Source organism: Megalops cyprinoides, chromosome 3, assembly GCF_013368585.1.
Source record: "Megalops cyprinoides isolate fMegCyp1 chromosome 3, fMegCyp1.pri, whole genome shotgun sequence".
Taxonomy (NCBI): Eukaryota; Metazoa; Chordata; class Actinopteri; order Elopiformes; family Megalopidae; genus Megalops; species Megalops cyprinoides.
Window position 1 is genome coordinate 14,721,332 of NC_050585.1, and position 27,549 is coordinate 14,748,880.

General features: G+C 43.5%; 1 protein-coding gene across 3 annotated transcripts; it reads right to left on the reverse strand.

The window, feature by feature from the left end:
• On the reverse strand, window positions 1-27,549 carry LOC118775046 (NADPH--cytochrome P450 reductase-like). Of its 3 annotated transcripts, none has more exons than XM_036524737.1 (16): window positions 27,497-27,549; window positions 19,359-19,545; window positions 13,257-13,305; window positions 12,534-12,662; window positions 11,840-11,989; window positions 9,457-9,581; window positions 8,666-8,755; window positions 7,934-8,032; window positions 6,857-6,973; window positions 6,493-6,611; window positions 5,998-6,179; window positions 5,003-5,152; window positions 4,171-4,438; window positions 3,585-3,730; window positions 3,066-3,151; window positions 1-2,405 (listed from the first exon to the last, which is right to left on the reverse strand). In XM_036524737.1, exons 2-16 carry the CDS (start codon window positions 19,529-19,531, stop codon window positions 2,261-2,263), a joined length of 2,028 nt encoding a protein of 675 aa, XP_036380630.1. In that variant the 5' UTR covers window positions 19,532-19,545; window positions 27,497-27,549; the 3' UTR covers window positions 1-2,260. The 3 variants fall into 3 exon arrangements, with proteins under 3 accessions (XP_036380630.1, XP_036380631.1, XP_036380632.1); XM_036524738.1 differs by lacking the exon at window positions 27,497-27,549 and adding an exon at window positions 24,629-24,717; XM_036524739.1 differs by lacking the exons at window positions 19,359-19,545; window positions 27,497-27,549 and adding an exon at window positions 16,315-16,545.

The window sequence follows — 27,549 nt, forward strand, 5'->3', positions numbered from 1 at the left end:
AGTTTTAATTTGTATTTTCTTACAAAGGAAACACTTATTGCATATAAAACTCAAAGCTGACAACTGTAACACGGGACATGAATAGTACCTATTTCTAATGCAGTCCTACAAAATCCAGAAGCATTGGAAAGGCAGACCAGAATATAGCAAGGCACTAGGTTCCATCATCAGTTAACGCTTTGGGACCGCAGAGCTGTTGGCAAAACCGGAAACATTTTCACCAATGGAAAAAACTCTGCCTTTCTGGTGCCCCGTCATACTGCATTCCTCAGGAGAATAAGGACAAGCCCTGTCTTTCTGGAACTTTCCAGATATCAGGTGCCCTGTTAGTACTGAGGAAACATCAATTCTAGTAGGGACCAAAAAAAAGAACAAAAAAAACAAAATACCCACATAATGCACATCAGTTTTGACCGTCTCAATCACAGGACGGTCCCCACTTAAAACTCAGCTCCAGCATGATTCTAACATGATTTCCAAATTCCAATTGATCCATTCACATTTAACTTGTTTTAACTTTGTTTTAATTCCAAGTAATAATTCCACTCAATTCCATCTCATGTGGTAATCAAAAGCTGATAAAAGCCCCAAATTACCCACAGAAGACAAACATTTTAACCATCAGCCTGATACGAAAAATACAAGATGCACCGATACAATCCTCAGCCTAACACCATCACAGAGATCAGATTTTTATAAAGCATACAGCACAGGAAAGCATGACATCAGGGAGGTGTGGACAAGGTCCTTGCTACTAAATGCTGCTAAAATAGACCACGAGACTAAGAAAGGAACATGATGATCCGCAACACAGGATAACAGTGATACAAGGAAAAAACAGTATCCGCTTGCCCTAACGGCACAATCCCACCCTCTCCAACAGATCACAAACCGCTGCATTAGCATTGACTCAAATCTTTACGGCGAACAATGAGCTCCTTGAGGTAAACTGGACCCTGTGTACATTCAGCCTCCACATACAAGCTTTTATGCCCCTCCAAAAAGGGGGAACAATTTAACATTACATGTATTTAGCATGCTTCAGAGGTTGAGTACACGGAACAGTCAAGTTTGATTTTCAGATATCAATTAAAAATATCTTGTGGTTCTGACGAACAAAACATGCTTTTCACATTTGAACCTTGTCCGCCAAGGCAATCCATGGAATAGGCTCAAATTCTCATTTCCAAAATAAACTGTCTTGACTTGAGACACTCACAGGTTCTTTATTCAAAAAAAAAAAAAGAGAGAGACACTGGAGATAGACCAGACCTGTGCAATTACTGACCAGATGTATGCATTTACTGACAACACAGTGTCAAATATATCTCATGGACATTGTGTCCGAAACTGATATGCAAGGTATCCAAGTGTTGCACAGTACTTCACTGTTTTTACATTAACTTTCTAGTGCATAAAAAAAATAGTGTGAAGATGTTAAAATCCACATAATGGAAAAGGCAGTCTTGTTAAACAAATACATTATAGATTAAAACTGTGCTGATTAGGAACTATGACTACTGAACATTATCCATTCTGTTCTTGCGCCTGTATTGCAAGAAACATTTTTCATGGCTCCATTATATTAGTTTAGAAGGTAATACATCAACAAAACATTTTCTATACATGTCTTCCAAGGCTACATCTGTGTGTAAAATCCCATTACATGATTTGGGCTTTCAGTTAACAGTTTCTCACCAAAATATTAAAACATCTATTTTTTACAAACCCTTCGCAACTACCCCCCTATACAATTCCATCCTTGGTGACCCATCTTGCATACACATCTTGACATTGATTTACTTCTGATACTGATGCCAGTTAAACTGACTACAAAACCACTGCCGTGCATTTTGGTTCTCATTTTTAACTTTACAGTCTATCTGAAGTTATACTAAAGATATTTAAAGACTGTTTCCTCCTTTACACATAGAAAACTGCAAGTGTTACGAACTACACTTGTTATCAGCCTACCTACTGCACCGCTGGTATGAACAAGTGCCATTCGTAAGGGTGTCGACAGCGTTTAAAAATGAACCAATCTGGGTGGGGAAAAAACAAAACATGAAAATGGGGAAGGTTTTTGTCTTCTCTTGCATTTGTGTGTGCAAGTGTGCACCAGCAGCAATAACTGACACTGGTTTTAAATGACCCCCCCTCCCAAAAAAAAAAAAAAAAGACAAACCCCAACAGTGGTAGGAGGGAAGGGAAAAAAAAACCCTATGATGTGCTGTGTGAGAATTGGTGAGTCTTCTGGCTTTTAGCTCCACACGTCCTGCGAGTACCGGCCCTTGGTCATCAGCTTCTTGATGTAGTCAACGGCCTGGGTGTGAGTCAAGCCGCCCACCTCCTCGGCGATCTCGTAGAAGGCATTCTGCACGTCGCGGGCCATGTTGCGGGCGTCCCTGAGAGCAACACACAGGAAGGGAATGTGAGACCGAGCTCCTTCACACAGGGTGGGGAGAGGCGCAAAATCTGCTTTCACTAAACCGGCAGGATCACATCATCAAGGCATATACATTCTGACACTAATGTTAGTGTTTTTCTGGTGCGTCTTGGAAAGAAATCAGCCCCTTTTGCTTTTTGTTTTTTTTCTGCCCCTGAAATTTTTTCTGTTGCTAGAAGAATTTTGGCCACAAAGCCAAGCAGCTGTAACCAAGAGTACATGTAAATGTTCAGATGTGATTATAACCAGCTCTCAGCTGGAGTGAACATGAGTAATGACTTCAACCCCAGCCTGCATCCAGGTCCACATGAACAGCTGTGTGACTGGTTAAAAGGGACAACCCATAAAACTCCTCAAACTGAAGGTACAGATACACAGACCGGTGTCTCAGGTCGGCTCAATGTCCAGGAACATGGGCTTTTCTGATCATTAACAAAAACAGTGAGCCTAACTGTGCTGCTCTGGGTGGTTAACTGCTGCCGTGCCACGGTCTACAGCTAATCCGTTTCATCACACAATAGCACACTGTGCCTCAGTCCAGATTTGATAAGGCTGGAATCTCCCAGGAGTCACTGCCTTGCATGCCTTTGTCAGCGCAGCGGCCGGGGCTGAGGCTTACCCACAGATGTAGATGTGTGCGTTCTCAGTGTGAATCAGCTTCCACACATGCTCCTTGTTCTTCTTTAGGAGATGCTGCACGTAGACCTGTGGATTCAAAATGTCAGAAATTTCCATTTTATTTCCCATCTATACAAAGAAACATTATCTCACTTGACGAACTGCATAGAAATCAGTGTAATTTCCAAGAAATGGAAAGAATGTCGAAGGATAAAGATTCCATACATTTCACAAAGAAAATATACATACAATCACAGTGTTTTTTTTTACCAGGTTGAAAAAAAGTTGAGTGCCATTCTAGTCTGGTGTTTTCCACACTTCTCCTGCTGTATGATCACCCAGCTTCTCCATTTCTGTCCTATCACTTGATGTTGACAGCATTCACAGTAATTACCCCCATGCGTCTTTGTCAAAGTGATGTTATCGTGTGACCGCATCACCTGAGACAGGCTGAACCCCCCCGACCCGATCCCTCGTTCATTCTGCCCGTCGCCACGGGCTGGGCGTCTCGGGACTCTACCTTGTGCTCTTGGTCCCGGGAGAAGGCCACGTTGAGCTTGGTGAGAACCCCAGCCTTCTCAAACTCCTCCAGCTCCTCCTGGTACAGGAAGTCCTCGTTTCTGTGACGGCAGCCGTAGTACAGCACTGTCTCGCCCACCTCCTTCCCTGCGGGCCAGACAACACGCTGCTGTAGTCACGGTGTACAGCCGCAGCATAAAACGTTTCCAGCAACTTCGCATTTTCACGCAGTGCAAATTCACAGGCTAGGCACCTATTCAGCTGAACTGCAATGCAATTTAGGTAAGGTTCTTTACTTAACAGTTAAGGGCAGTGTTAATTTCATCCACAGTGTGGGAGAAGTAAGACACACTGGTGTTATGTGATCAGTTAAGGTATGGTTTTTAATAGGTGATAAGTAATAAATTAGATAAGTGCATCATAGAACTATAATAGCAAGGTTCCATACATTAAATATAAATAAACATTACCTATAAATATAAATCACATCCTTGACCCACATATGACTAATGATGTAGCACCTATATGAACAGGCCTACACTCGGATAGGTGCACATGAGCACACAGACACCCGCCATGGTGGTTACCTTGCTCCTTGAGCCAGCCTCGCTCCTGGATGAAGCCCATGAAGGGGGCGATGCCCGTGCCAGGGCCAATCATAATGACGGGGTTACTGGCCTTGAAGGGCAGGCGGAACTGGGACTTCCTCACATACATGGGGACCGTGGACTTGTGGCCATTGTCGGTCACCACTTTGTTCTTCAGCCAGTTGGTGGCCACGCCCTTGTTAGTTCGCCCAGTCTTGGTCTCGTACTCCACCACCACAGCACAGACGGCAATGGTGTTGGTGTGTACCTGTTCACACAAAAGAGCAGAGAGGGTCAGAGGGGTCATAAGCAGGCATGCTGTGGAGAGCTTTTGAATCCCTTTTGAAAATGTACTTGTAATAATGGGGCACAATACACTTCAGCCTAGGCCACAATGCACCATGATTAAAAAAAGTCATACTTATGTATCAGCAATGATAACATAAAAAATACACAGAAACTGAGACAATCATCCCAAAGAAATCACTGGCCTCACTGTACCTTCATCAAGAGGTACTTCGGTCATCTTCAATCTTTCTGATCAACTCTTACTCACAAAACTCAACTAGTGCCCCTCACATTGGGCACACATGACCTCGGGTCTCAGTTTTGCTTATTTTTATGCTACTAAACATGACTTCACATAGCAAGCCATCTTTTCCCTGTTATTGTTCTAAACTGCATTATCAAGAATGTGTGTGTTACCAACACTGAAACATGTCACAGTTTTGAGTCATGTGCTCGGCACTTGGATCTGACTGTGCCAGGGCAGGGGGAGGAGCTCTGGGGTCATGAGATCTGTCTGTCCCAGGGCAGGGGGAGGGGCTTTCACCTTGGAGGACGAGGCGATGGAGTAGTAGCGTGCCTGCAGGCGGGGCATCAGCTCGCACAGGTGGTCGATGGGCGGGCGCAGGGAGGGCATATCTTCCAGAATGGCCAGGATGTTCCTCCTAGAGTCCAGCACCCAGCTCTGGTACAGCGCCTGAGGGAAAACAACCAGCAGAGCCATGAAGTTCAAAGTGAATATGGCGCTCCGTAGAGGGAGAGTTCAGGGATACTCAGCTACTCCACGGTCAGGATCATACATGAGCATACATGATCACGATTGGACATGGCTGCAGGCTTTCCTTTACGAGCCAATGCTAAGACTGCTCATGAATGTCAATGAGCAGGCAGGCCTGGAACACATTTTGATTCTGAGGGACTCTGCATAAATACTCAGTGTTTCAAATCAGATCCAGACAAGCAACAGCCTCACTGCCAACCAACATTTACAAGCACCTGCTTTTGTTGGAATTCTTTATGCTACAGAAATCAGCAAGACAAATCCCGACACAAAGCTCGGACTGTGTGACATCTCTGTTGTGGACATAATGGCTGTATTGTTGTCACTTTTGGGAGGACTTGGATGTATATAGCCGTTTTTCATCGTAGGAGGGCACTAGCACATTCCACAATGCGGCATATGGCTCTCGGACAACCTAAGTAATATGAATGCAGTTAGTGTTCCTGGTTAGGCCAGGTCCATACCACAGACATTTTTAAATTATGACCAGATATTCAGCTCCTGCATTCCTTCTGTTCTCTGTACTTTCTTGCTTCCGGTTGGTAAAAGGAGGTTCTGGTGCTGTCTGTGCTGCAATGCTGACTACACGTTGTCTTTTTCAGACCATGTCCTTTCAAGAAAGCTCATGTGACATGACAATAACACAGACAGAACTTTTATGTGAAGTAGACAGCTTACCACTTGGTTCAACATAAATAGAAAATCTGTGTCCACACTGTGTGGCTGGCAAGGTAATGAGCTCAGAGGCCGGTGACCCCCACCTTGCCCTCAGAGGAGGAGGAGGCCATCTTGCGCATGGTTTCCTGTTCCTTGGGGTCGGTGGCATACTGCGCCAGCTCGTAGAGCACGTTGGTGCGAGGGGGGTTGGTGATGTCCAGGTAGTGCGTCAAAGCCGTGCGGTACGTGGTGGGGCACGGGAACGGGTGCTTCTTATTGGACTCCTCTGAGGGGACAAATACAATTATTTGTTTATACACACACACACACACACACACACACACAAATATATATTACATGTATATAAATAAAACAGAGCCAAGACCGTGCAGCTGTGTACTCCTTAGCTCTACTCATTAATTAAGCCCTACCTCAAAATTAGATCTGTAAAGTGATGATCGCGTTCACATTTCTTTTCAATGGCTTTTTACATGATTCAGTGTGAAACACTCACAAGGTAGGGCTTTTTCCCCACAACAGCTGTCTGGGAGGTACAAACGATTTCCCAACACGTAACAGATACATTACTAATGGCATACCGTCAAGGTTGTTGAGAGAGATTACGGTGTCAAGGTCCACCCCGAGGACATCTCCAATCTTGTTCACAATCGACGCGTCGTTTATGGGGTAAACGGCGACATGGTCTCCTGAATCATACCTGCCAAGCAGCAGAAACAGTTACGTTTCCGTTTCAAGGAAGCAGGAGGAACCAGGCAGCACCAGGGTAAAAGCTAGATGCTAAAGCTGGGACACGCTGGGAGAGATGAGCAACGGGCAGACGGCTTCTGGTTGTGCCGATCTGCATGGCTGCACTGACAGAATCGGATGGCTGAGAGTGTAAACGGAGGGTTTTGGGGGGGGGGGGGGCGTACTCAGCGGAACGGTAACAGAGCGCAGCGCTACCTGATCTTGGAGCCAGAGATGTCCAGCTCTAGGTGCATCAGATGGCGGCTGCCCCCCTTGTTCAGCTTGCGGTTGGCAGTGACCGGGGCCAGGAAGGGGTTCTTCGAATCGAAAGGCCTAGATGTACAAGGCAAAGGACACAAGAACACAGACAGTTACAAGGTGCACAACAGCAACCCTGTTTACTGTGCGTCAGACAGGAAGTCAGATGAGAGCAAAGTGGCTGCGTTTTGAGAAAGCTAATCTGACTGTTGGCTTGTTGGGCAGACCTCAGCCAATCAGCAGCACAGAGAGAACTACACAGGCTTGGAATGTGGCCAGGTGTCCACAGAATCCAGAAATGGGATTTGGTGGACCCCTACATGCCACATCCTTCATATTCAGCTGGATGACAGGATGATCCTTTTAATCACACAGTTCAACAGCCTCATTTCTTAACTTTCTGCAGTCACTTCACAAGCAGATCACCCCATTCAAACTGTCTGCACTAATGAGAACTTGCTGTGACAATCATACAAGTGACCTTGTGAGACAGCAATAACTAAATACCCTCCATATCCTACAAAAAAGCAAAAAAAAAAAGCAGACTTCCCATTATGTTAGAAAGCTGATACGTTGAATGAAGCTACTCAGATCAGGTGAAACAACTGAATAAGTCCCGTTTATCATGTTAAGTATTGCTCTTAAGTACTTTCTCTTCATAGGAGCCAATAATATCCAGAAGACAACTACTTAACAGAGTTGCATTCATTATGAATGAGTCATTATTCAAGTCATAAAAAGCTCCATCATGTTTGATAACACACAAGCGTAGAGTCTCTGACCCTGACACAGTGTTCTAGTTCAGCTCAACACGAGATAGGCACATGGTCACGTTCACATCAATAAATCATTCAAATGCAACAGCAACTCCGAGTCCTATTAGTTCTCCTAAGAAAAGGGTGTGCACCTTACACAATCACCTCCTCAAGCAAAGCCAAAATGGCCAACTCCACGCGTACAACTTGAGCAGAGGCCAGCGGACATGTCTGTACGAGGCAAAGCCACCTACGATAAATGGCTGTGGGGTAGACTCACGGTTTCTGGGTTTCAAAGCTCTTCAGACGGCCCATCTCTCCTGTGTACACCTTGTTCATGTTGATGTCAGTGTGCACCACCAGCTCGTACTGACGGATGCTGCAAGGGGGGGATGGCGGACATCAGCTTTGACTCAATGTGCTTACAACGTGCATTGATTTGAAACACTAACAGTGTGCATTTCACTGTATACTGAACAGAGAGGTAGTTATGACAAGTGAGGTGATTACCAATTGCAGTGTTAGGCTGGAGTACGTGTAAAGCAAACTGGCTCTTATAATATGGGGTATATACATATGGGGTATGTATGCTTGCCCTACTGACTCAATGACATGCCTCCAGTGAGTGAAGAAACAGTGTTTCAGACCCAGATTTATTTTGTATTTAGAGTTTTGGATGCCATCATCCAGCATAAGCTCCACAGCTTACATTTAAAACACCATCCAGTTACACAGCTGGTTGTTTAGTACATATTTACACAGCTGGACAGAGTTGGATGTTTCCATTCGGCTTACTGGCAGACAATGTTATGTGAGAGCTCACAAAAGGCGTGTCCCATCCAGGATTTTACACTGCAACCTTTTAGCCAAAAATCCATGGCGCTAGACAGCTACCATGCCATGGAGACTGTCCTTTCTGCTCTGGTTTAGTGGAGATACTGGGTTACACCGTCTGTGTGTGTGTGTGTGTGTTTTGTGTGTGTGTGTGTAAGAAAGAAACAAGACCCTTTACCTGGAGTCCTCTCCTGTGGCCTCCACCCCAAAATGCTCACACACTGCTGGCCAGAACTGCTCCCTCCATGAGACAAAATCCTCCTCCAGGCTTAGAGGAGAAAACACATGTTTAATGGTACAGCTGCAGGCCCCAAGCGTCCTGGTTATACGTAGTAGGAATTTCCATGCTGGCTTCAACAGGCATAAGAACACAAAACGGCAACTGAGGTGATAAGTGAAGTGAAAAGCCAGGTTTGGTTGGACATACCATGTATTTAGAAAATCAGGCAGGCAAAGGCCCGCACTTTCATGCATACAGGGAATGTTCCAGAACAGTTAACATGCGATTTCTTGTGTTAGTCTTGGGATTCGTTCGGTTTTTAGCGTGTGAAACCCGGAACGAAAAATATCTACTTTTTCAGAAAATGTTTATTACAACATGAAACATGACATGTAAGAAAACCTTTTCATATTTTCTCATGTGTCAGGCTCCTTAGTGCTCATCATTCATTCACACGCACCAACACACGAGTCATATGAAAATAACTGGACATCTGTCTGTTTAATGTCAGCACTTCAGATCTCGTGTGTAAATCATGGCCGTTTCCTCAGATTGGATGGATTACTTCTGAGAGCAACCAAAACAGTGACTGCATGGCAGCGATGGGGGCTGCACAGCAGAGAAACATTTGGGCTGTTGGGTTGTGTGCGCCTTTCTGTTCATGGGTAAAGGCCGCTGCCCGGACACCCAGCCACCAGGCCTTTCACGGTTCACTTTACATCTCTTCCCAGCTCAGACCCGACACTCACTTGCCATCGTCGTCTCCCAAGCCCAGGTCAAAGATCCTTTTGGCGCCCAGCTCTGCCAGTCTCTTGTCCACGTATTTTCCCATGGCATTGTAGTGTTCATAGGTTTTATTCCCCAAGGCAAACACCTACAGAGGGGTCAAGTTCAAATATTAAAATATACGGCAAATGTAAGCGCAAATTAACCATCGACTTAGGCTTGGACCTTTAGATGCTTTCCAGAGGGTAATAACCATCCTACAGCGCGAAACATGGCTAACAAACTTATTCTCATCTACAAAACAATGCCGCATTGCAAAAGGAGCCAAAAAAAGACTGGGCCAGGCGCCTGTGCAAATTGCTCCCAGTCAGAAGTTAAATTCAGCACTGAGCAGAGACGGCCAAAACAGGCCCCCTGCACCAGAACAAAAGGGAGTTGGATGGACTGGGGGCGCGCGTGCACGAGTTTCATAACCCTGTTACTGGCAGTAACCAACCCGAATGGCATTCGGAGTCTTGTGTAAAATGATTTAAATGAGTGTGTTCTACTTCTCCTGCTGTTGATGAGGTTTGGACATCACAGGTGGTAGACACGCCCCAGGAGAGGACGCACTTCTTAAAGGCACGTTATGCATTTCATTGACAAAACAAACCCCCAGGGAGGTAACTTGGTTGGATAAACCAAGCATTTTAATCATTAGAGGTTTAATTAATTAGAGGTAAAGCATTGCATCGAAAGGACAACATAAAAGGTGTATTAGCTCTTTGTTTAAATTTCTGCTTTGACAGACCAATGTTTACATGTACAAAGTAACACACAAACTAAGCTACAACATAAATTCATAAGCACTGAACATTATGAAATTTTGCCCGCAACTTAAGGATAATGTGTTGTATAACAGCATAGTGTGTCCTGTAGCCTACAAGCATGGCAAGAGCTAGGTACAGCTAGCTTAGGACATCAGACGTATGGAGTTGTCAACAACCAAACTGTGAATTCCAGTGTCGCTTAAACTCTCAGGTGGAGGGGAGCACCAGAGGAACAAATCTGATCAACCAAATGAAGATCACCCCACTGAACACCTAGTACTCTTAAAACGAAAACAAATTCTCAGCCACCCGTACTGGACAGAGAAAAAGCAAACCGCAACACAGCTGTCTATGAAGCAATCACTGCAATGTTCTCGGAAAAGAGATTACAACATTACAAAAAATGCAAACCAAAGTGTTCACTTGAATTTTTTTTTACACTGTATAAGCAGCCATTTTATATTGCAAATGAATTTCTGTCATGTTACCAAATATATTTAATTTCACCAGTTTCTCACAGAATGCACCCATTTCCATGCTTGTTTTAACGCTACAATGGATGCCGGAGTGAGAGTGTAGCAGCTCAGATACCATTGGCCAGGGCCACATGGGCTGCATTTCACATCACTGAAATGTGATGAATTCAAGTGCTGAAATCAGCTCACCTACACATGTCAACTTCACAGCAGAATTTCAAATAAATATATTCTACGCTTCAAACAGAATTTCACAAAACAAATAAAAAGCTCCTAAATTCTATAGACTGAATTAGCTGAACTAGAATCACGAAATGATTATAAAGATACTACAGAGCTCACAGTAATCGCAGGAATTTAAATTTTAATCTGAAGCTTACAAATTTCATAGACTATATTCATAACATCTTGAACTGATTTTGTTTACTGCCCACATAGGTCAGTGCGTTAGTAAGAACATATGCACAGCTATGACAGAATAAACTTCCCCAGTGCTTGCACAAGACGACTTTCTGAGAAGTCCATTTTGCAATCGGCAAACAGGGTTGGAGGAGTACTGGCTAGGGGTTCCAGTTCTGAAAGTCTCCATCAGCACACCACTCATTTTAATTGGATACACAGGGTTAATTATGATTGTAAGGTGCAGTGCAAATATGTTTTCAGAGAACAGCCCTAACTGCCCTTCAACAAAAATAAAGCAATCATCCATCTTCCTATCCTGTCAATTGGCCTCACAGACCAGCTCACAACCCTGCCCCAATCTCCCACGCAATGTGAGATTCTGACCACATTTGCTTGCACCACGTTTCCACTTGGTGAAGAGGCAGGAGGGAGGACGTGGGAAAGGAGTGGGAAGAACATGGAAGACACTCCGGGATTCGCCTCTCATCCCTGGGCTCCTATCAGGATGCTGTTCCTGACCAAGGGCCAGGCAGCTCCACCTCTCATTCAGAGCGGGATGGTCATTACAGCTTCATCCCTGCTGTGAAATCAGTCCCTGAAGGCTTACACAGGCAGCACTACGTGTCAGCATTGGCGTAAGCTTTTTCAGAGTTAGCCCCCCAGCTCCCAATTTGTAAAAGAGAGGAAAGGAGAGGAAGAAAAGGGCATTTGCAACTCACTGTATAATTGACACCGTCCAGTTCGGCGTCAGTCTCCTGCAGCCAGTCGTAGAAGTCCTGGGCGTTGTCAGTGGGGTCACCTTCACCATAGGTGGCCATGCAGAAGACCGCCAGGGAGTTGTCAATCTCCACCAGGCGCGAGATTTCAGACTGTGGAGACACGAGACACGCTTGGAAACGGCAGTCCGCTTCCCTGCATCCATCTCTGACCTGCTCAGACCTACTCATTATGTATGATTGGGAGTCTATCACACAAAGAGAAGTTGAAACTTTCCATTTTTTATCATTACATTTTAATTTCCTTTTATTAATGTCATAAACATTTGCATAAACTATTCAAAGCATAGCAACTCCATGTGTGGCACACGATTGTGTCGTGTACATTTTTGCAAACATCTTTATGAAAAGTTTATTCCTAAATCTAAAGGGATTTTAAGTGGTTTTAAAGCAAGTTTTGTGTTCAGTTAGCAGTACAGAGAGTACTGAAACTCATCAAAACTTTGGTAACCTGGCTAAGCTTTCACATCCAGCATTCTCTGAAAACAGGCACGCTATTCACAAGTTTAAATCGGTAGCATCTCCCTAACCGCCCAGCAGAGGCGGCACGCATGGTTACTGTGTGTCCCCCGAGAAACGCTGGCCCAAAGAGACAGAGTTTGCAGCATGAGGAGGTGGGAGGAGATCAGAGCGTTACCATGTCGTACTCCTCTGGGTCTGCTGCCATGCCCCTCATCCCGTAGCGCTGGGCGTCCTTGGCCAGCCGGTTGGAGAACTCCTCGGCCGTCCCCGTCTGAGAGCCGTAGAACACCACGATGTTCCTGTTCTGGAGAGGAGACACACAAAGGCCCTGTTCACTGACCTCCTAAAACCAGCGTCGCTCTGCATGTAGTTTGGCTTGTAAGTGGTTTTGTTTTGAGGTTTGCCCGAGGCCAGGGTCTTGCCATCTGGCCTGATGTTCGTAGGCATGCACACACGAATGCTGCAGGCACCAGCAGAATACGAAAAGAAAAAAAATATTTCTGTGTCTGGCGTACTTGGAACAATGATTCATCTGCAAATGTTTTGTGTTGTCTTTGACTTTAACTTAAAAAAAAAAAACAAAAAAAACAAAACAAAACTGGGACACTAGAGTCACAAATAAAATTCAAACTGACACACCAACTTAACACAAATGACAAAATAAACCATGGCTGCATTTTCAGCTTACATGTTCACTTTTTTGGATTAAAAAAAATGAATACACATGTTTAACCCAGACTGTAACCATCTCCATGATTCAGTCATAAACAAATAGCACATGAAAGCTAGTGGAGTCTACTGCCTACATAACAAAAACATAGAAGGAAAAGGAAAGCCACATGATCTCAGCCATTAAAATTAAACTTTGCAGGAAACAAATCAAGGAGTGAAAACTCACTGTTTTCTTCATTTTTTCGATGAAACTTGTTTCTCTGACAGTCAGTGCTCTGAAAAAGAAAAAATATATATGGTGCATTTTTACATGTGATGGTGGTTCTCCTAAAATATCAGTTTTTTTACATATCAGTTTTTTGACTTAGGTACTTGGGACTTAGGACAGAGAATAGGTACTTGGCATGTGTAACAATAAAACAATCAACAATGAAACAATAAACAATGTCTTATTAATAGCAAGTGGACGTGAAGCATCTGCCACAGTAATGCTCCTGAACAGGAAGTACTATCAGCATTTTTATCCCAGGAGCTAACGGCACTGTGTCAACTACAACTGCGTCAGATGTAGCTGTGTCTAGCCACTGTTAAGAGCTCGCTGTTCTTCACTCAAGCAACGTGCATCAAGCAGCGTAGCATTCTACATGACAACAGTCTGGTTTCAACAGATGAGTGCAGTATAGCCATTATCCACAGAATGAAGCTATTCTGGCCCATGTTTCTTTGAGTACATGCTGCAAAAGACTCAAACTCGTTTGAACAGGTCCCAAAGGGCCTTCTGGTTTTGAGAAAAGTACTGTTCTTGATTGATGTTACTTACATAGCATTCATATACAGCCAATGTTGTCAAAAAAACAGACAAAACAATATGTTATCTGCCACATCATAATCATATTTTTCAAATTTATGGCAGCAAAACATTGTTACAATACAGATGCATCTCATCAGGTTAAAAATAATAAAATAAATCAAGGGAGTAACTTTTTTGCTTTCTCACTTGATAGCTGGAGCATGTCTCCACAGAGTCCATATTCTGGCCCACCCCTTTTCTGTTCATTCAGATGTGGTCTTTACTCTTATCTGCGTGCAGTCTGAACAGAGGCCAGGCAATGAGTGAGAGCAAGTCCTAACAGAGACATAAACTGGCCTTTCATAGTTTTATTCACACAAATCAAAGGCCTCAGCCAATTCCAAACCTGTGCCAAAAAACAATGCTTATCAAGTTTCATTCTACATAGCCATTTAGCTGTAATCATTACCGACAGTCCAAGTTCTTTTGCTTTCCAAAAAGGAGTTTCTGGCCAATCAGAAAATTCTCACGCTGGGATAAAACCCTTCCATTTATTTTCTTAATCCATGGTACAAATGATTTCTGAATGAAATGTTCTGAACCAGCACACAATACAGTCCGCAGGGAAACTACACAGCCAGTAGTCAATTCTACAGACCAAATTCCAATTTTTTTCAGGCATTTGTTCTCCATTTTTTGACCAGAAAACCTGACCAACGTCTAAAGTGCCACACTGCGCATCAAGTCAAAGACTGCCTCAGATTGCCACAGATGAACCTTCAGACCTCCGTGCTTCGCAGGACTCTGCAGATGAAAGGCGCAGTCAGCGTAGGGTTCTGAGTGCGCTTCAGAGCTGATGAGGCAAGAGGGGTACGCACACGCGGCACCGGGACGCATTCTGCGCGCTGAGAAGCTCCACAGCCTTTCGAGAGCGAAGGCTCTTGTTACGTGCCTGAGACAGAACAAGTCACCGTGACTTGTCCGTCTATAGTAGATGTCTTTGGACTCGTTAACACACTGCAACAGTGTGCCACAACTATGAGTGTGACATATGATATTCTTTATTTTAACTACTATACGTTACAAATATTTAAATCTATGTTAAATAAAACTCCTGGCAATATTGCTTATGAAATTAAATAAAATTAAACACATTTATCAATATATTTTAGACTTCTGTCTGTAAACTACCATTATATAATTACAAAGGCAACTCAACTGATGGTTTAAGTCTCCCCTTCTGCCCTGTAAAATGTTAAACAACTATTAAGGTATTGCCTGTGTCATTTTAAATTGTGGTTCAACGTTTGGTTTGAATATCAGAGATATGGAAAAGCCACGATTGCTGAAGCACTGAGCCATCACCAAATGTCACAAAGCTTAGTCATTCAAATCATGTTCTAGATTATAAAGTGAGTAAATCAGTATGTTTTTCTAAAAAGTCTGCCTTACGCATGAAATTTTTGCTCTCATATAATAAATGATATGGCTTCCACTGTTTTATTTGTAAGATTTCTGTTTGTCCTGCCCCTTGAGAAATTTTGTAATATTTTAAATTGTTTATGACCTACACCTCCACATGACCTCCAATTATAAATGGATAACCATTTACAGTCATATGTGGCTTTTTTTAGATTTAGGTCAGGCCAATCTGATGTGCAGTGCTTAAAATAAAAAATGCATTTAAAACAGTAATACGCATAACAAAAACATGAGCAAGATTTGAGAAGCGTATACAATTTCACAAAACTGTAATCCATCCAGGACTTGCCTTTGATTGGCAAATACCTAAAATCCTTCTTATCTGGTTTAGTTCCTTTCTTCTTCCTTTAACTACTTCCTCTGTGAATCTAATTACCTGTCCATGTTTCTATTTTCACTCTGAAACTTAAAAATAGATTTATCAGGCAAGTTTATTTTGACTTCACTTTTAGTTTAATTGTTTACAACAAATGTATGCCACTTCGTCGTGCAAGTTTCACTGTTATTGTGTCTAATATTCATGATATTCGGGAGACAAGAGGGCACTTCAGAGAGCATATGCTCTTCACCTAGGCAAGACCCTGGTCTGATACTTCCAAAAATATGTCAGACAAAAAAGTCTAACGACTTTGTAGTGAGCAGACAAACACTTGGCGAAACGTGAATAAGGCACATAAAAGCACAGAGAGTGGGGACAGGTCCCTCAGCACGCTAAGCATAGAAAAACACATCAGCTTCAAAAGCTCTCAAGCTCATTAAAATATGCTGCCCTGCTATCCCCATTACAACCTCTAACAGCACCCCCCCCCCCCCCCCCATTACAGGAACTGTTATTAAAATGCCCCTAACTGCACGAAGCAGATAGGTGATAACCAGTGAGCTCATACTAAATTGTTAACACACAATAGATACAGTAGAACACAATTAAGGTGGAGCAGAGAATTTGGCTTACAACGTTCTCTGCCACCTACCCATAATCCCACGGCAGTCACCATAGCCACTACGCACTAACCTGTCGGCCTGGGTCTCCTTGGGCACAGAATACATGCACCCCATGGCTGGCAGCAGTATCTTCCAGCATTCGGCCCACAAGCCGGGCCGCTGGTTTGATCCACAACGAGGAGGAAAGGGGAGTAGAGAGAGACCTAACACGGGCAGAATTCTCTCTCAACGACAGCACCAGCAGAGAAAGAAAAAAAAAAACTGCCTCCAAGGATCTCTACTCTCCGCTGCATGAATTGAAATCTCGTGCAGAAACGACCCCCCCCCCCCCCAAGCCACGCTCCCCCTCCCTAACCCCACGACCGCTTGGCACGGGAATCAGACGCGGGCAGCCATGGCTGTCCCCCGGCTGGTAGCGGGCTCTCCCGCTCAGGGCTCCGGCGCTCCTCTCGCAGCCCCGCACACCATCCCCGCCGCTCCAGAGCACTTCCAACATCTGGCGGCGGGAGAGGAAGGGGTGGGAGAAAACCAAGACCCAGTAATGACATTTCCCATGAAGCCCTTCAGCAGGCTTACACACACACACACACGCACGCACATACACACACACACGCACATACACAAACATACCACATCCCTTCTTTACTCTTTTCCATTTCACCCCCCCCCCCTCTCCCGTCCTCATGGTTTAAACACACACAAAAGCTTTTGCCACAATCCAGTTACTCTGGCAACCATGTATATCATAATGATTCTCTTTTTTTAACATTTCTTTTAAGGGAAAAAGAGCAGACAGAATAAGGCAAACTCCCCTTGCGCCGAGGAAGGGTGTCACTATGGTAACCAAATTTATCATAAAAGGTTACACGGCTCTGCTCCATTCAACATTGCTCTGAGGCAAATTAGAACTGGTCTCCCTCAAAACGGGGAGAGAGAAAAGACTGCTTGTCTTCCACTTAAACTTTACACCTTTTGGAGCACTCAAAAGTGCGAAACTGCTGGCTAGCCTTTCTCACACACCAAAGGAATGCTTAAATGAGTCAGGAACACGAAAACAAGGGCTTGGCAAGACCCAGCGGGCTGGACACGATCTCCACCTCAAAACGACTGCAATGGGAATGCCTGGCTGAAGGAAACGACTGTGAATTGAGGGCAGTTATCCTTTCCTGCCCTCACAGAATCTCTTCCTGGCATTTTTCACAGTTTCACTTGTGGGCCATTTCCTCTGGTCTTTATGCTTGGTTTTTTTTTTTTTTTTTTTTTTTTTTTTCATATGGATGGTAGACTGGGATCTTGTAGAGAAAAAAAAGCCCAGCCATTAATCAGGGGTTCAGTTCCTCATAACACTGTTTCCATTCAGAAAGAAGCGAGCGGAGCGGGACCGTTTGTGGTCGAAGCTTTCCGACAATTAAAATGCGTTTAGGGTCTGTTGCTTTGGATGGGGGAGGGCCCTTGTGCTTCTCTGTGGCGGCGTAGCACCCTTGCCTCCGAGATAAGACAGCCAGAGACAAACACAGGAATGAACACAAACAATGACTAATCTCACATGTCACCCGTGATGTGGGGACACAGCAGAGACAAAGGTCACTCGCAGTCAGCGCTTTCGTGACCGTCGCCACCGGCAGCGCTGAAGATGCAATCACGCAGGAGATTAAAAAAAAAAAAAAGTGCTCTTTGACGGCAACACCAAAGTGTTTACTCAAAATTTTTAAAACCCTCTAATCTTTAAAACATCTCCACTGACACGTTTTTGAGTGTATCCAAATAATGCCATTAATTCCAAAAGAGTGTGAAGATATAAACATATACACCATCACAATGTCAATGCATTTTCAAATACATATAGTTTTTTTGTTAAATCATTTAATGCAGCAAATAAACAGAGTATAAACATGCATATGCATCTCCATTCAACCTCAAGGCTTAGGTCTTATAATACGTATGGAAAAAGAGAGAAAACTAGTGTTCCACAAAGCTGCACTGTTGACAGTACTGTGTAAGCTCTGCACTTAAATGCAAAATTGCCTCAACTGCACAATTCACGGGTCCATCCCCCCCATGGTCCACCTAGTGTTTCTCAAGTGGTTCAGGAAAACGCGTAGTACCCATGTCAAATGGCCTGGTGTAGGGAGTGCGTAAGGACACATGAGAATGAAATCACTAGCTGCCCTCCCCCCCCAGGAGCTGACAACGCAGGGGGTTCCAGGTACATTTCATTCAGTGCCCCCTCTAACCCACAGATGAGGGTCTCTCGCACCGAACTGAGCGGTTTCCATCTTCTTGCTTCCTTTGCTTCCATGCCTTTCAAACACCGAGTCGAAGCTATCGGATAATTCTCTCTCTCTCTCTCGGTTCCCCTCACATGAGGTCAATGCATCACAATGCTGCAGCCCGTGCTCCGCCAGGCCGCGCTGCGGTTTTCTGCAGGCCTCAAGACGCGCTGCCAATGCCGCCTTTAAACTGCACCACGGCTCGTAAGAGTTCATTATCCCCTTGTCTTCGCTGCTAATGAAGTCTTAGTGTAAAGAGTGGGCATCTGCAGCAGAAAACACTGCCAAAGGGAAGGAAATTCCACATAAATGTCTTTAAGCCACTCATTTGTATGAGATGGAAATTAAAGACCCAGGGTGTAGTTTAAGACAAAATGCACGGAAAACAGAAAAATGACATCCTCCCACAATCTCCAAGACCTCCATGGAAAAAAGGCATCAAATTGTCAAATAAACCACATATAGTTTCTACACATTTGCATCATTTTGTAACATCTCAGATTGTTCAAATCCTTAGTTAAGTCAGACGTTGTACAACATGAATGACACCACAGCATTTTTCAGACACCGCCTTCCTCCAGCTGACAACTACTAATAAATTGAAGCCTGCTGCATTCCTAAAACGCATGTGCATTCATGACATGTTTTCTGATGTCACAATGCTGTTCACATGTAACGTCACACATGCTAATGCCACCACTCCTCGTGCTGCCTATAGCTGTGCACAGATAGCCTCCCCGAGGACACTATGCACCTGTGACACAGTATCTGTACTGAGTACGCAGTGAGCTGAAATCACGGCTGAATCCGGGATAATGGACACGCAGCCCCGTCCGGTACTTACACAGTGGTGAGCGTCTTGAACTCGGGGATCTCCTCCTTCTTCTTGCGGGCCAGGAGCCAGTAGATGAGCAGGCCGGCGATGAGGGAGAAGAGGAAGATGTCTAGGCTGCTGAAGAGAGCCTCCTCCTCGGCCACGGGCTCCGGGGACTGGCTCTCCACCTCGGAATCTGACATGGTGTCACTCGGCTCTGTCAACAGAGGAGGGGGGGTAGAAGTTAGACCGCTTCTAAGCTGAATGGCGTAAAACTGGGTACACGCACATCCATATGATTCCCCAGGGGCCCACAGAAGGTTCACGATCTGGGTGAAGTTCTGATTACCGTGGTAGTCGTAGTATCCAGTATGGCATTGGTTATTGTACCACTGTGTGCCAGAGCGACATACTGTATGTTAACGTGCGGTCTGTTGTTTCCTGTGTGTACTGTTGTTCATGTGGCCTTATTACATGCGCTGCTCGCTCTTTGCCTTGTAAGTGACTGTAACGAAGGGCGAGAGCAGTCACCCCACCCGGCCTCAAACCCGGGTCTACGGGGTACCAACCATGCCACTTTGACCGCGACGCCAAAGAGCCAGGCTCGTTGGTATGGCAGTCGGAGCGCATACTCATCCGTAGTGACGGCACTCCGTCACAGTGACTCTGGATTTCAGAGACAGCCAGATGCCAAGATGTCTAAATGGGAACACATGTAAAGCTTTATCCCAAAAAGCACATGAAACACAAAATTATATTTTTACCATTTAAATGGCTCGCTATAGTTTGTATGATCCAAGTACTTATCACTTTGATCCGTAGCCCTCAAAGTCAGTAGCAGCACCTTAGCTTTAAAACAGTTGTCACTCCAATTGCTACCTTCTTTCAGAAATTTCATCAGAACCTGAAATTCACTGACCTTAGGTTACCTGGATGGTTCATCTTATGCTCTGTGCCTGTACTCACTCCATCCAGGTCTCATAACAATTAGGGAATCAATGCAGGTCCTGCAGTCTTTTACTCCAGGCGACATATTGAGGAACAGTCTTTGGGCCTAATTATGCAATTAAATTACAGAACAATTTCATAAATGAAGGAAGGTTAGGGTAAGAACATCAACTGTTTTATAAGTAAGGCTGACAATCAAAAATTATGACTTTTCAGTCGAGCTCCCCTCCCAGCAGCTGCCACTCAAATATTTCTTTTCCCCCCTGACCCTGAGAACCTACAAACCACCACACTGCACTTTTGTCAGGCATTACAACATTCCAGCAACACTTCTTCCCTCTCAGTACAGAATGTTCCATGTACTCTGGTTGAGCCACTGGTAGTTTAAATCCTCTGCTACACGCTGACCTGCCTAGTGGAAAACCACATGTTCTGAGATTCAAACCAACCAACAGTCAACTGATCCTACGGAGTTACTGCTGGTAGCAAGAAGGCCAAATATCTCCTGCTTGTGGCTTTTCTGCTTGATTAATTGACAAGCTTTCATCAGTGAGGCATTCAGAGGGCTTGCTTTTTCTTTTTTCGGAAGGGAGACTGAAGATTTGCTCTGAGCCAGGGACAGCAATTCCCTCAAGATCGGGTGTGTGCTGCTCGGACCAATGGAAACAAAACCTTACTGTCAACAGATTTAAGCCTGTACCGGAAAAGGCCAAGACGTAGAAAAGGAGATACCTTCTTTGTTTAAAATGCATGCAATGCAACCCAGAGAAATTAAGGCTTTTCAGTTTATAAAGTTTGGCATTGTTTGAGCACAAACTGTTCTACAGGATCAATCAATCTTCAAGAGATCTGCTTGTCTCTTCAGCACAAAACGGCCATTGCATATTGTCTAGGCTATGCAACAATTTCTAGGCTAGACTATACCCTACGTTTAATCTAGAGATTAAATTTACTTGGCAGAATTAGCTAATTTTACTGGTGGTAACATATTTAGAAAACAAGAAAACAATTTAAACATTTTATCCACCAACAATTCTGGTAACATTTTCACTTTAGTCATCAATTTCCTTTTTTCATTTTGTTATAAACAGACATCATATAGGGAAGCGTTCTGGCCTTCACCTAGTAAAAAGGTGAAGCAACTGGGTTCCGCAGTGACATCCCAACGAATGATATGGTTCACCTATGTCACTCATTCAACAGATTGCAATGCCACATAGATTAGTTACAAAACCACATCCCACCATAACTCTGCTAAGTAATCAATCCTTTTCATACAAATCGCCACCTTAAATTTGTAAACTGGTTCAATTCTTCCCACTGACTTAAATTATTTCATTTGTGACAGATGTGTTTCTGAATTCCCAGTAACAAATTCAGCCTAGCTGAGCTGCAAAGCAATTATAGATGGAGACAAGCTAGTAGACAAACTTGAGTATGCACCTCAAAACAACGCAACAGCCAATGTTATACATGAATACAAATTAAAACATTAAAACAATATCTTCAGGTCCTCCGAGGGGGCTGTCCACACAGAATGCCCAGTGAAATGCAAATCATTATACGGAGGACTGGAACTGGCTCCAAGATGTTCACACCATTCGCTACATGAAGGCATTTGGCTAAAGGATCATGGGGTCAAGCAAGTGAAAAGGAAACTGAAAAGGAAACTGCAAGCTCGCCTCTGAATATGTTAATGAAAATAATGCTTAATTATAAAATGAAAAAAGAAAAAAAAAATCCTGCATGCGGGTTTAGAGTGAAATGTTTTCCCCAGCAGGGGGCAAAGACCACTGCTGTTTTATTAGTTTAATGAACTGAACTCGAAAGGGATGGGAAAATTGATTTGACTGAGCCTGCTGCAGTTGCCACATCCAGCTCAGAACTAAAAACACACAACCTTTGTTTTTGGCTTCAGATTCAATGGGCTTTAGATTCAAATTACCTCGAAATAGTTACTAAATATTTACAGGTGTCGTGTGGGGACAGGCTAACATGGTGGCCAAAATGTAAATCCACAAACGGTGGAGTTTCAAAACGGAAGCAGCTCCACAGGGTTCCGCATTCATGACAGGGTGGGGAAAAGCCTTTCCTTGCAAAAGGATGCACTCACTCAACGGCAGATGATAAAAGGTTTACCAGACCAATCGGTCCTTGCAGGCCTTTTTTTTAAATATCAAAGTAACATTTTATGGATTCTACACCTGATATGCTATCATACTGATGTGTGCTCCAATAAAGCAATTCTGGGAGACAGATATGCAACGAATATGCTAGAGAAAAATACCGCGTATAGCTGTGTGTGGCAAGTGACCAAAACCCATGACAATCAATCTGCACACATGTACAGTCAATGCCTGACAAATGTGCCAGATGAGAAATGAACAGGTGAATGGAGTTCAAAGTTGTTCAGGTGAGGGGAAAACATGCTTGACTTTAGTACTGAGTGTGGCACTGATCCAGGGCAGTGACCTCCTGGAATGGAGCCAAGCCAAGTTAGTTCAGAATTTTGTAGCTGTACAAAATTCTGAACTTACTTGGCTTGGCTCCATTCCAGGAGGTCACTGCCCTGGATCAGTGCCACAAAAGTAGGATTTATCATAAATGCAGTTCTGAGCTTGTACACAAGATGGCAACCACCTTTATTCCAGAGAATTCCATCCAAAATCAAAAACTGATGTTTCCTCTAGAACAGCTGGTATAAGAGCTGGTATGGGTCGGAACTGAAGTAGGTCACCAGGGAAACTTGAGAAATTTGGACACCCCCCCCCCCCCCCAACACACACACACAAATAAAAAGCTGAAATTCTGAGGGCCTCTGATGACTTCGCAACGTGAATATGTACAAAGGTTATATACTACGTAATAGCATAGAGGAAAGGATGCTAGTTGGTTTCCAGGACAACTGTTCAGAATGTCCACATAAGCAAATCCATTTTTACCACATCTTGGCAACAAATTCTTTTTTTTTCCCCCTACAACACACATTGCTCCTATATTTGTTGCATGAATCAATCCATATTTTAGTATGCAACATCTGCATGCAATGTCAGGACAATATAAGGGCAAACCATTGCCACTTATATATTAGTTACTCATGTAAAGCCTTTCGTTTTTGACACTCAACACCCATACCTATGGGTGTGTCACCACTTACAGATTAAAACACCATTGTTATCAACATCATTGTAGTCAGTCAACCATAAAATTCTTTCCAAATGATCAAACTGACAACTGCACAAATTTGCCACTAATCCAACAGCTGAGTGACATAATCACCTTTAACAAAAACAAGAAACAAAGAGACAGGAAAAAGTAGATTAGCAATATAACCAGTAGCAGCAGTAACAGCAGAAGCAGGACGAAAGGTTACATGGCACCTCACTACAAACTAAAAGCACTGTTCAAAGTAAGAAAGGGCAAAGGGCAGGCTGAACTATTCGACTGATTCTCACGCTTTTGTCAGGAAGAGGGGAACTGAGCTGACCTGGAGCCGTTTTCCTGACAGGAATTTCACAGGAGATGGGCCAAATGGTGGAGTAACCAAGCACATTGCACAGCAGTGCAGCATAGTGGTTATGGAGCAGGACTCGTAACCGAGAGGTTGCCAGTTCCGTTCCCCACAGGAGCACTGCTGCTGTACCCTTGGGCAAGGTACACTTGCCTCAGTAAAAATATCCAGCTGTATGAATGGATAACATTGTAAATAGAACCTGTAACTGATGCAAGTCGCTCTGGATAAGGGTGTCTGCTAAATGCCAACAATAATTAAAAAAGTAAGATTTCTACAGAGGCACCAGTGCTCCTTGCTGTTACATTTTATGTCTTCTCTTGATTACAAGAGTTGGTCTGAATGAGGAAGACTACATCCTGAGATGTTAGTGAAATTCTGGCAATATCATATTCTTTAACTTTGTCTTCTCAGATGGATTTCTAAATCTTTGCTCATGAGGATAGTCATACAAGAATTAGTCATTACTGACATCGTGCGTCTGTCACTCATCTGACAACTAGACCTTTCATGACAAAGGCAAAATGAAAGCAGCAATCGTTTAAGTATAAGGTATACTTTAGTAAGATAAGTCATTTTTTTTAAATCACCAAAAGAAAACAGACATGCGAAGCTTATGACTACCGTTACAAAGTATAACGAGAAACGGGGTAAAGTGCTACTCCATACAAAAAATAAAATTCGGTTTGGCGCCTCCAACGGTTGTTCATTGTATATTTAAACATTTCGGAGGTCTCTATCGATCGTTCAGCAATAGCAGACAATACTATATGCTGATCAGCGATACCTGAGGACAAAAAAATAAAACGTCACACTCAACGCAAAATGTGAAAAAACTCACCTCTTATATGTAAACTCCGTATTAATGATTTCAGTTTAAGATCTTCGGTTCAGCTTTGGATTCCGCTTTTAAGAGAAGGCTTTTAAGGAACTATTGTCATGTGACATAGTCAAAGAAGGACACAGCTAACCACAATGCGATGCATTCAAGAAAGTTTCAAAATCCCACGCACCGCACGCACCGTCACTGAAGGAAACAGATGGTGACTAAATAATGACGGTGCTAATCTGGCACCATGTGACATGAAAACTGCACCGTCACTAATGTTAACTTCAAACAGAAATCACTTCTCCTCGGCACCACACCAACCCAATCACCAGAAATATATCCAAAGGCATCACTGCCAACACACTTCGGACATTCCACTGATGCAAACAGAAACCATGCGAGTCTCTGTAGACACCGTTACATAATATTTAGGTAACACTGGCTTCTGCGAGGGCTGAAGTGCAAAGTAACCGAGGGCGCATTTGCTTTTAGCCGAGTCAGGTTTTGATTTCCGAATGAACTTTGTGGTAGCACTTCCACGCCCATATGCATTTTCTTTTGCTGCGTCATGTTTTGATTTCCAAATGAACTTTGTCATAGCATTTTTCAACACCTACTGAACCTTTTTCTGACTAGTAAAGAACCCACACCCTTGGATGTGGGGGAAAAAAGTAAGCCTAGACTGGGTTCAACCTCACACATGAGCGAGGAACGGCCTTGGCATTCAACGGCAAATTCCTCTTCAATACAGCAACAAAACAGCTCTCAGGGTCATTAAGAGCCTTATCTCCAGGGGAAAATGAAAAACTGCACTTGCCTTGGCCATTTTCACCTTGTGGAAAATATGTGTTAATACGATATATCAAAGGAACAAATTAAGGTGATTACGCACGAACCTGAACCCAAAATGTTCGGGGCTGAATACTAAACGTCTAAACGCGATCATGCGTCTATGGATGATATACTGTTTTTTTTTTTTATTGGATGCCTCCAGGAAAAATGACTAGTTAACGTTGCTGTGTTACATTAAAGCTACAGGACTGTTGTGAGTTCAGTTCAACACATTCCAACATGCACGTGCTTCAATAATTTCAGAAACGTATAAATTACATTTTAAGGTCAGGGCACAAACCTCATATTCTCAATAACACGCACATGTATAAAAGAACTGCAATACACAGGCCGAGGCAATTTTAGGCAACAGATAGCGTTACGAAAGAGAACCAACGCCGTAAATTCAGAACTAAACGGTTCTCCCTTTTTTACCAAAATATGCCATAAATTCCAGAAAAGGCGCCAGTAAAACACGCCGATGACACCTTTAGAATATATAATTGGGGTTGGAGTGGAGCAGTCAGGTTTTGTATAGGGTTGACGAAAAGACCACGTTCCAGTGCAAGGTGTAGAGGACAGAGAGTGGATATGACCCAGCAAATACTATCTGCAGGTGAAAGTGAAGGTCTAAAGTGAGATGTGGAGGGTTTAACAAAATATACACACAATTCCACAGACGGTCGCGACACAGAGTTTGGGGAACCAAGGGACAACAAGGACGTGACAAGCCTGTATCATCAATTCAAAGTCAGAGTAACCCGACCTTTTTCTAGGAAGCCCTTCGACTCGAGCCTCCCACCATAAGAACACAAGAACATAGCATACGAACTTCATCTCAGGGGCTAATTTTTTTTTTTTGCTCCAAGCATTAAGGTATCGGGTTTACATGTATTTCAATCTGCTTAGCAAGGGAACAACCTGCATGGCAGGTTACCAGGAGGCGCTGGCTTGAACTGAATTTTGAAGAGAATAGTCTTATAAGGCGTAGGCCTATTCTAGATTCGCGGAAAGCTGTCTGCTCGGTGTAAAATTAAAAGCGCAAAACTTCATACAAATAGGCTACATCAAGGTAAAAAAAACCGCCTGTGTCCGATTTTTGGTCCGATTAGAGGAAAACCAAAGGCCATAATTTTAACAGCATATTCAGTCCAAACGACATGTGTAGGCATAAATTTAAAGGGACACTTCTGAGCTAGCTAGCCCCAATTTTGAGCGATGTCCGTTTAAAGATGTAAGACAAAGGTTACGAGAGAGCATATTACACGTGTTTCTTATCGTCTGTCAATGATTGTCTCATTATCTTGATAATGGCGAATCATGTTTGAATTACACCATCCTTTTAACATTTTAGGGAATGGGGTAATAGTTAACAATCAAAATCTATGATTCTACGTGAGGACATTCTGATTTAATGTACTACACTACATAAATCCAGTTAATGATGATTACACTAGCGGCTAGCCAATAACCAAGTAAATACACCTAGTAAATACAGCAAATTTCTAGATTAGCATGAACTTTGCACAAAGTGAGTATATATTTAAATTCCAAGCAATGCTGCTAACTGGTTTATTCATCAGACACCTGAAAACAGCGTCAACATTTCTAGTTATAGACCAGATTTGGAAGGTCAATACACGGCATGCTGAAAGTGTGGCTAATTTAGCTGGCTCGCTCGCAACACTAGCTGTGTAATAACACATTAAGAAAGACTTAAAATATCAGCCATGAAGGGCAATAAGACAATTAGCTAGCCAACTCATTGACTGTTACGAAACAGCGAAGGGTAAGGTAGTTAATCATTAAGGTAGCTAGATCTTTAAGGTAGCTAGATCTAGCTAGCTAACAGTGGCCACTCGTGTAACTTGGGGATGTTGCTAGCTAGCTACTATCAATTGTTGTGTAACTGCTCGAGTGACAATGGTAAATTGACGTTTTAATGAGTTAGCAACGGGAAAGGACAACATTTAGTGATCAATTTGAACCTAACTCAAGGAAAGGAGATCGTTACAACCAAACGAATATGACCGAAGTAGAGTAACTCACCTAGAGTATTGCTTTTTCTCTTCCAGAATTCGTGCACAGTGCGGAAACATGCA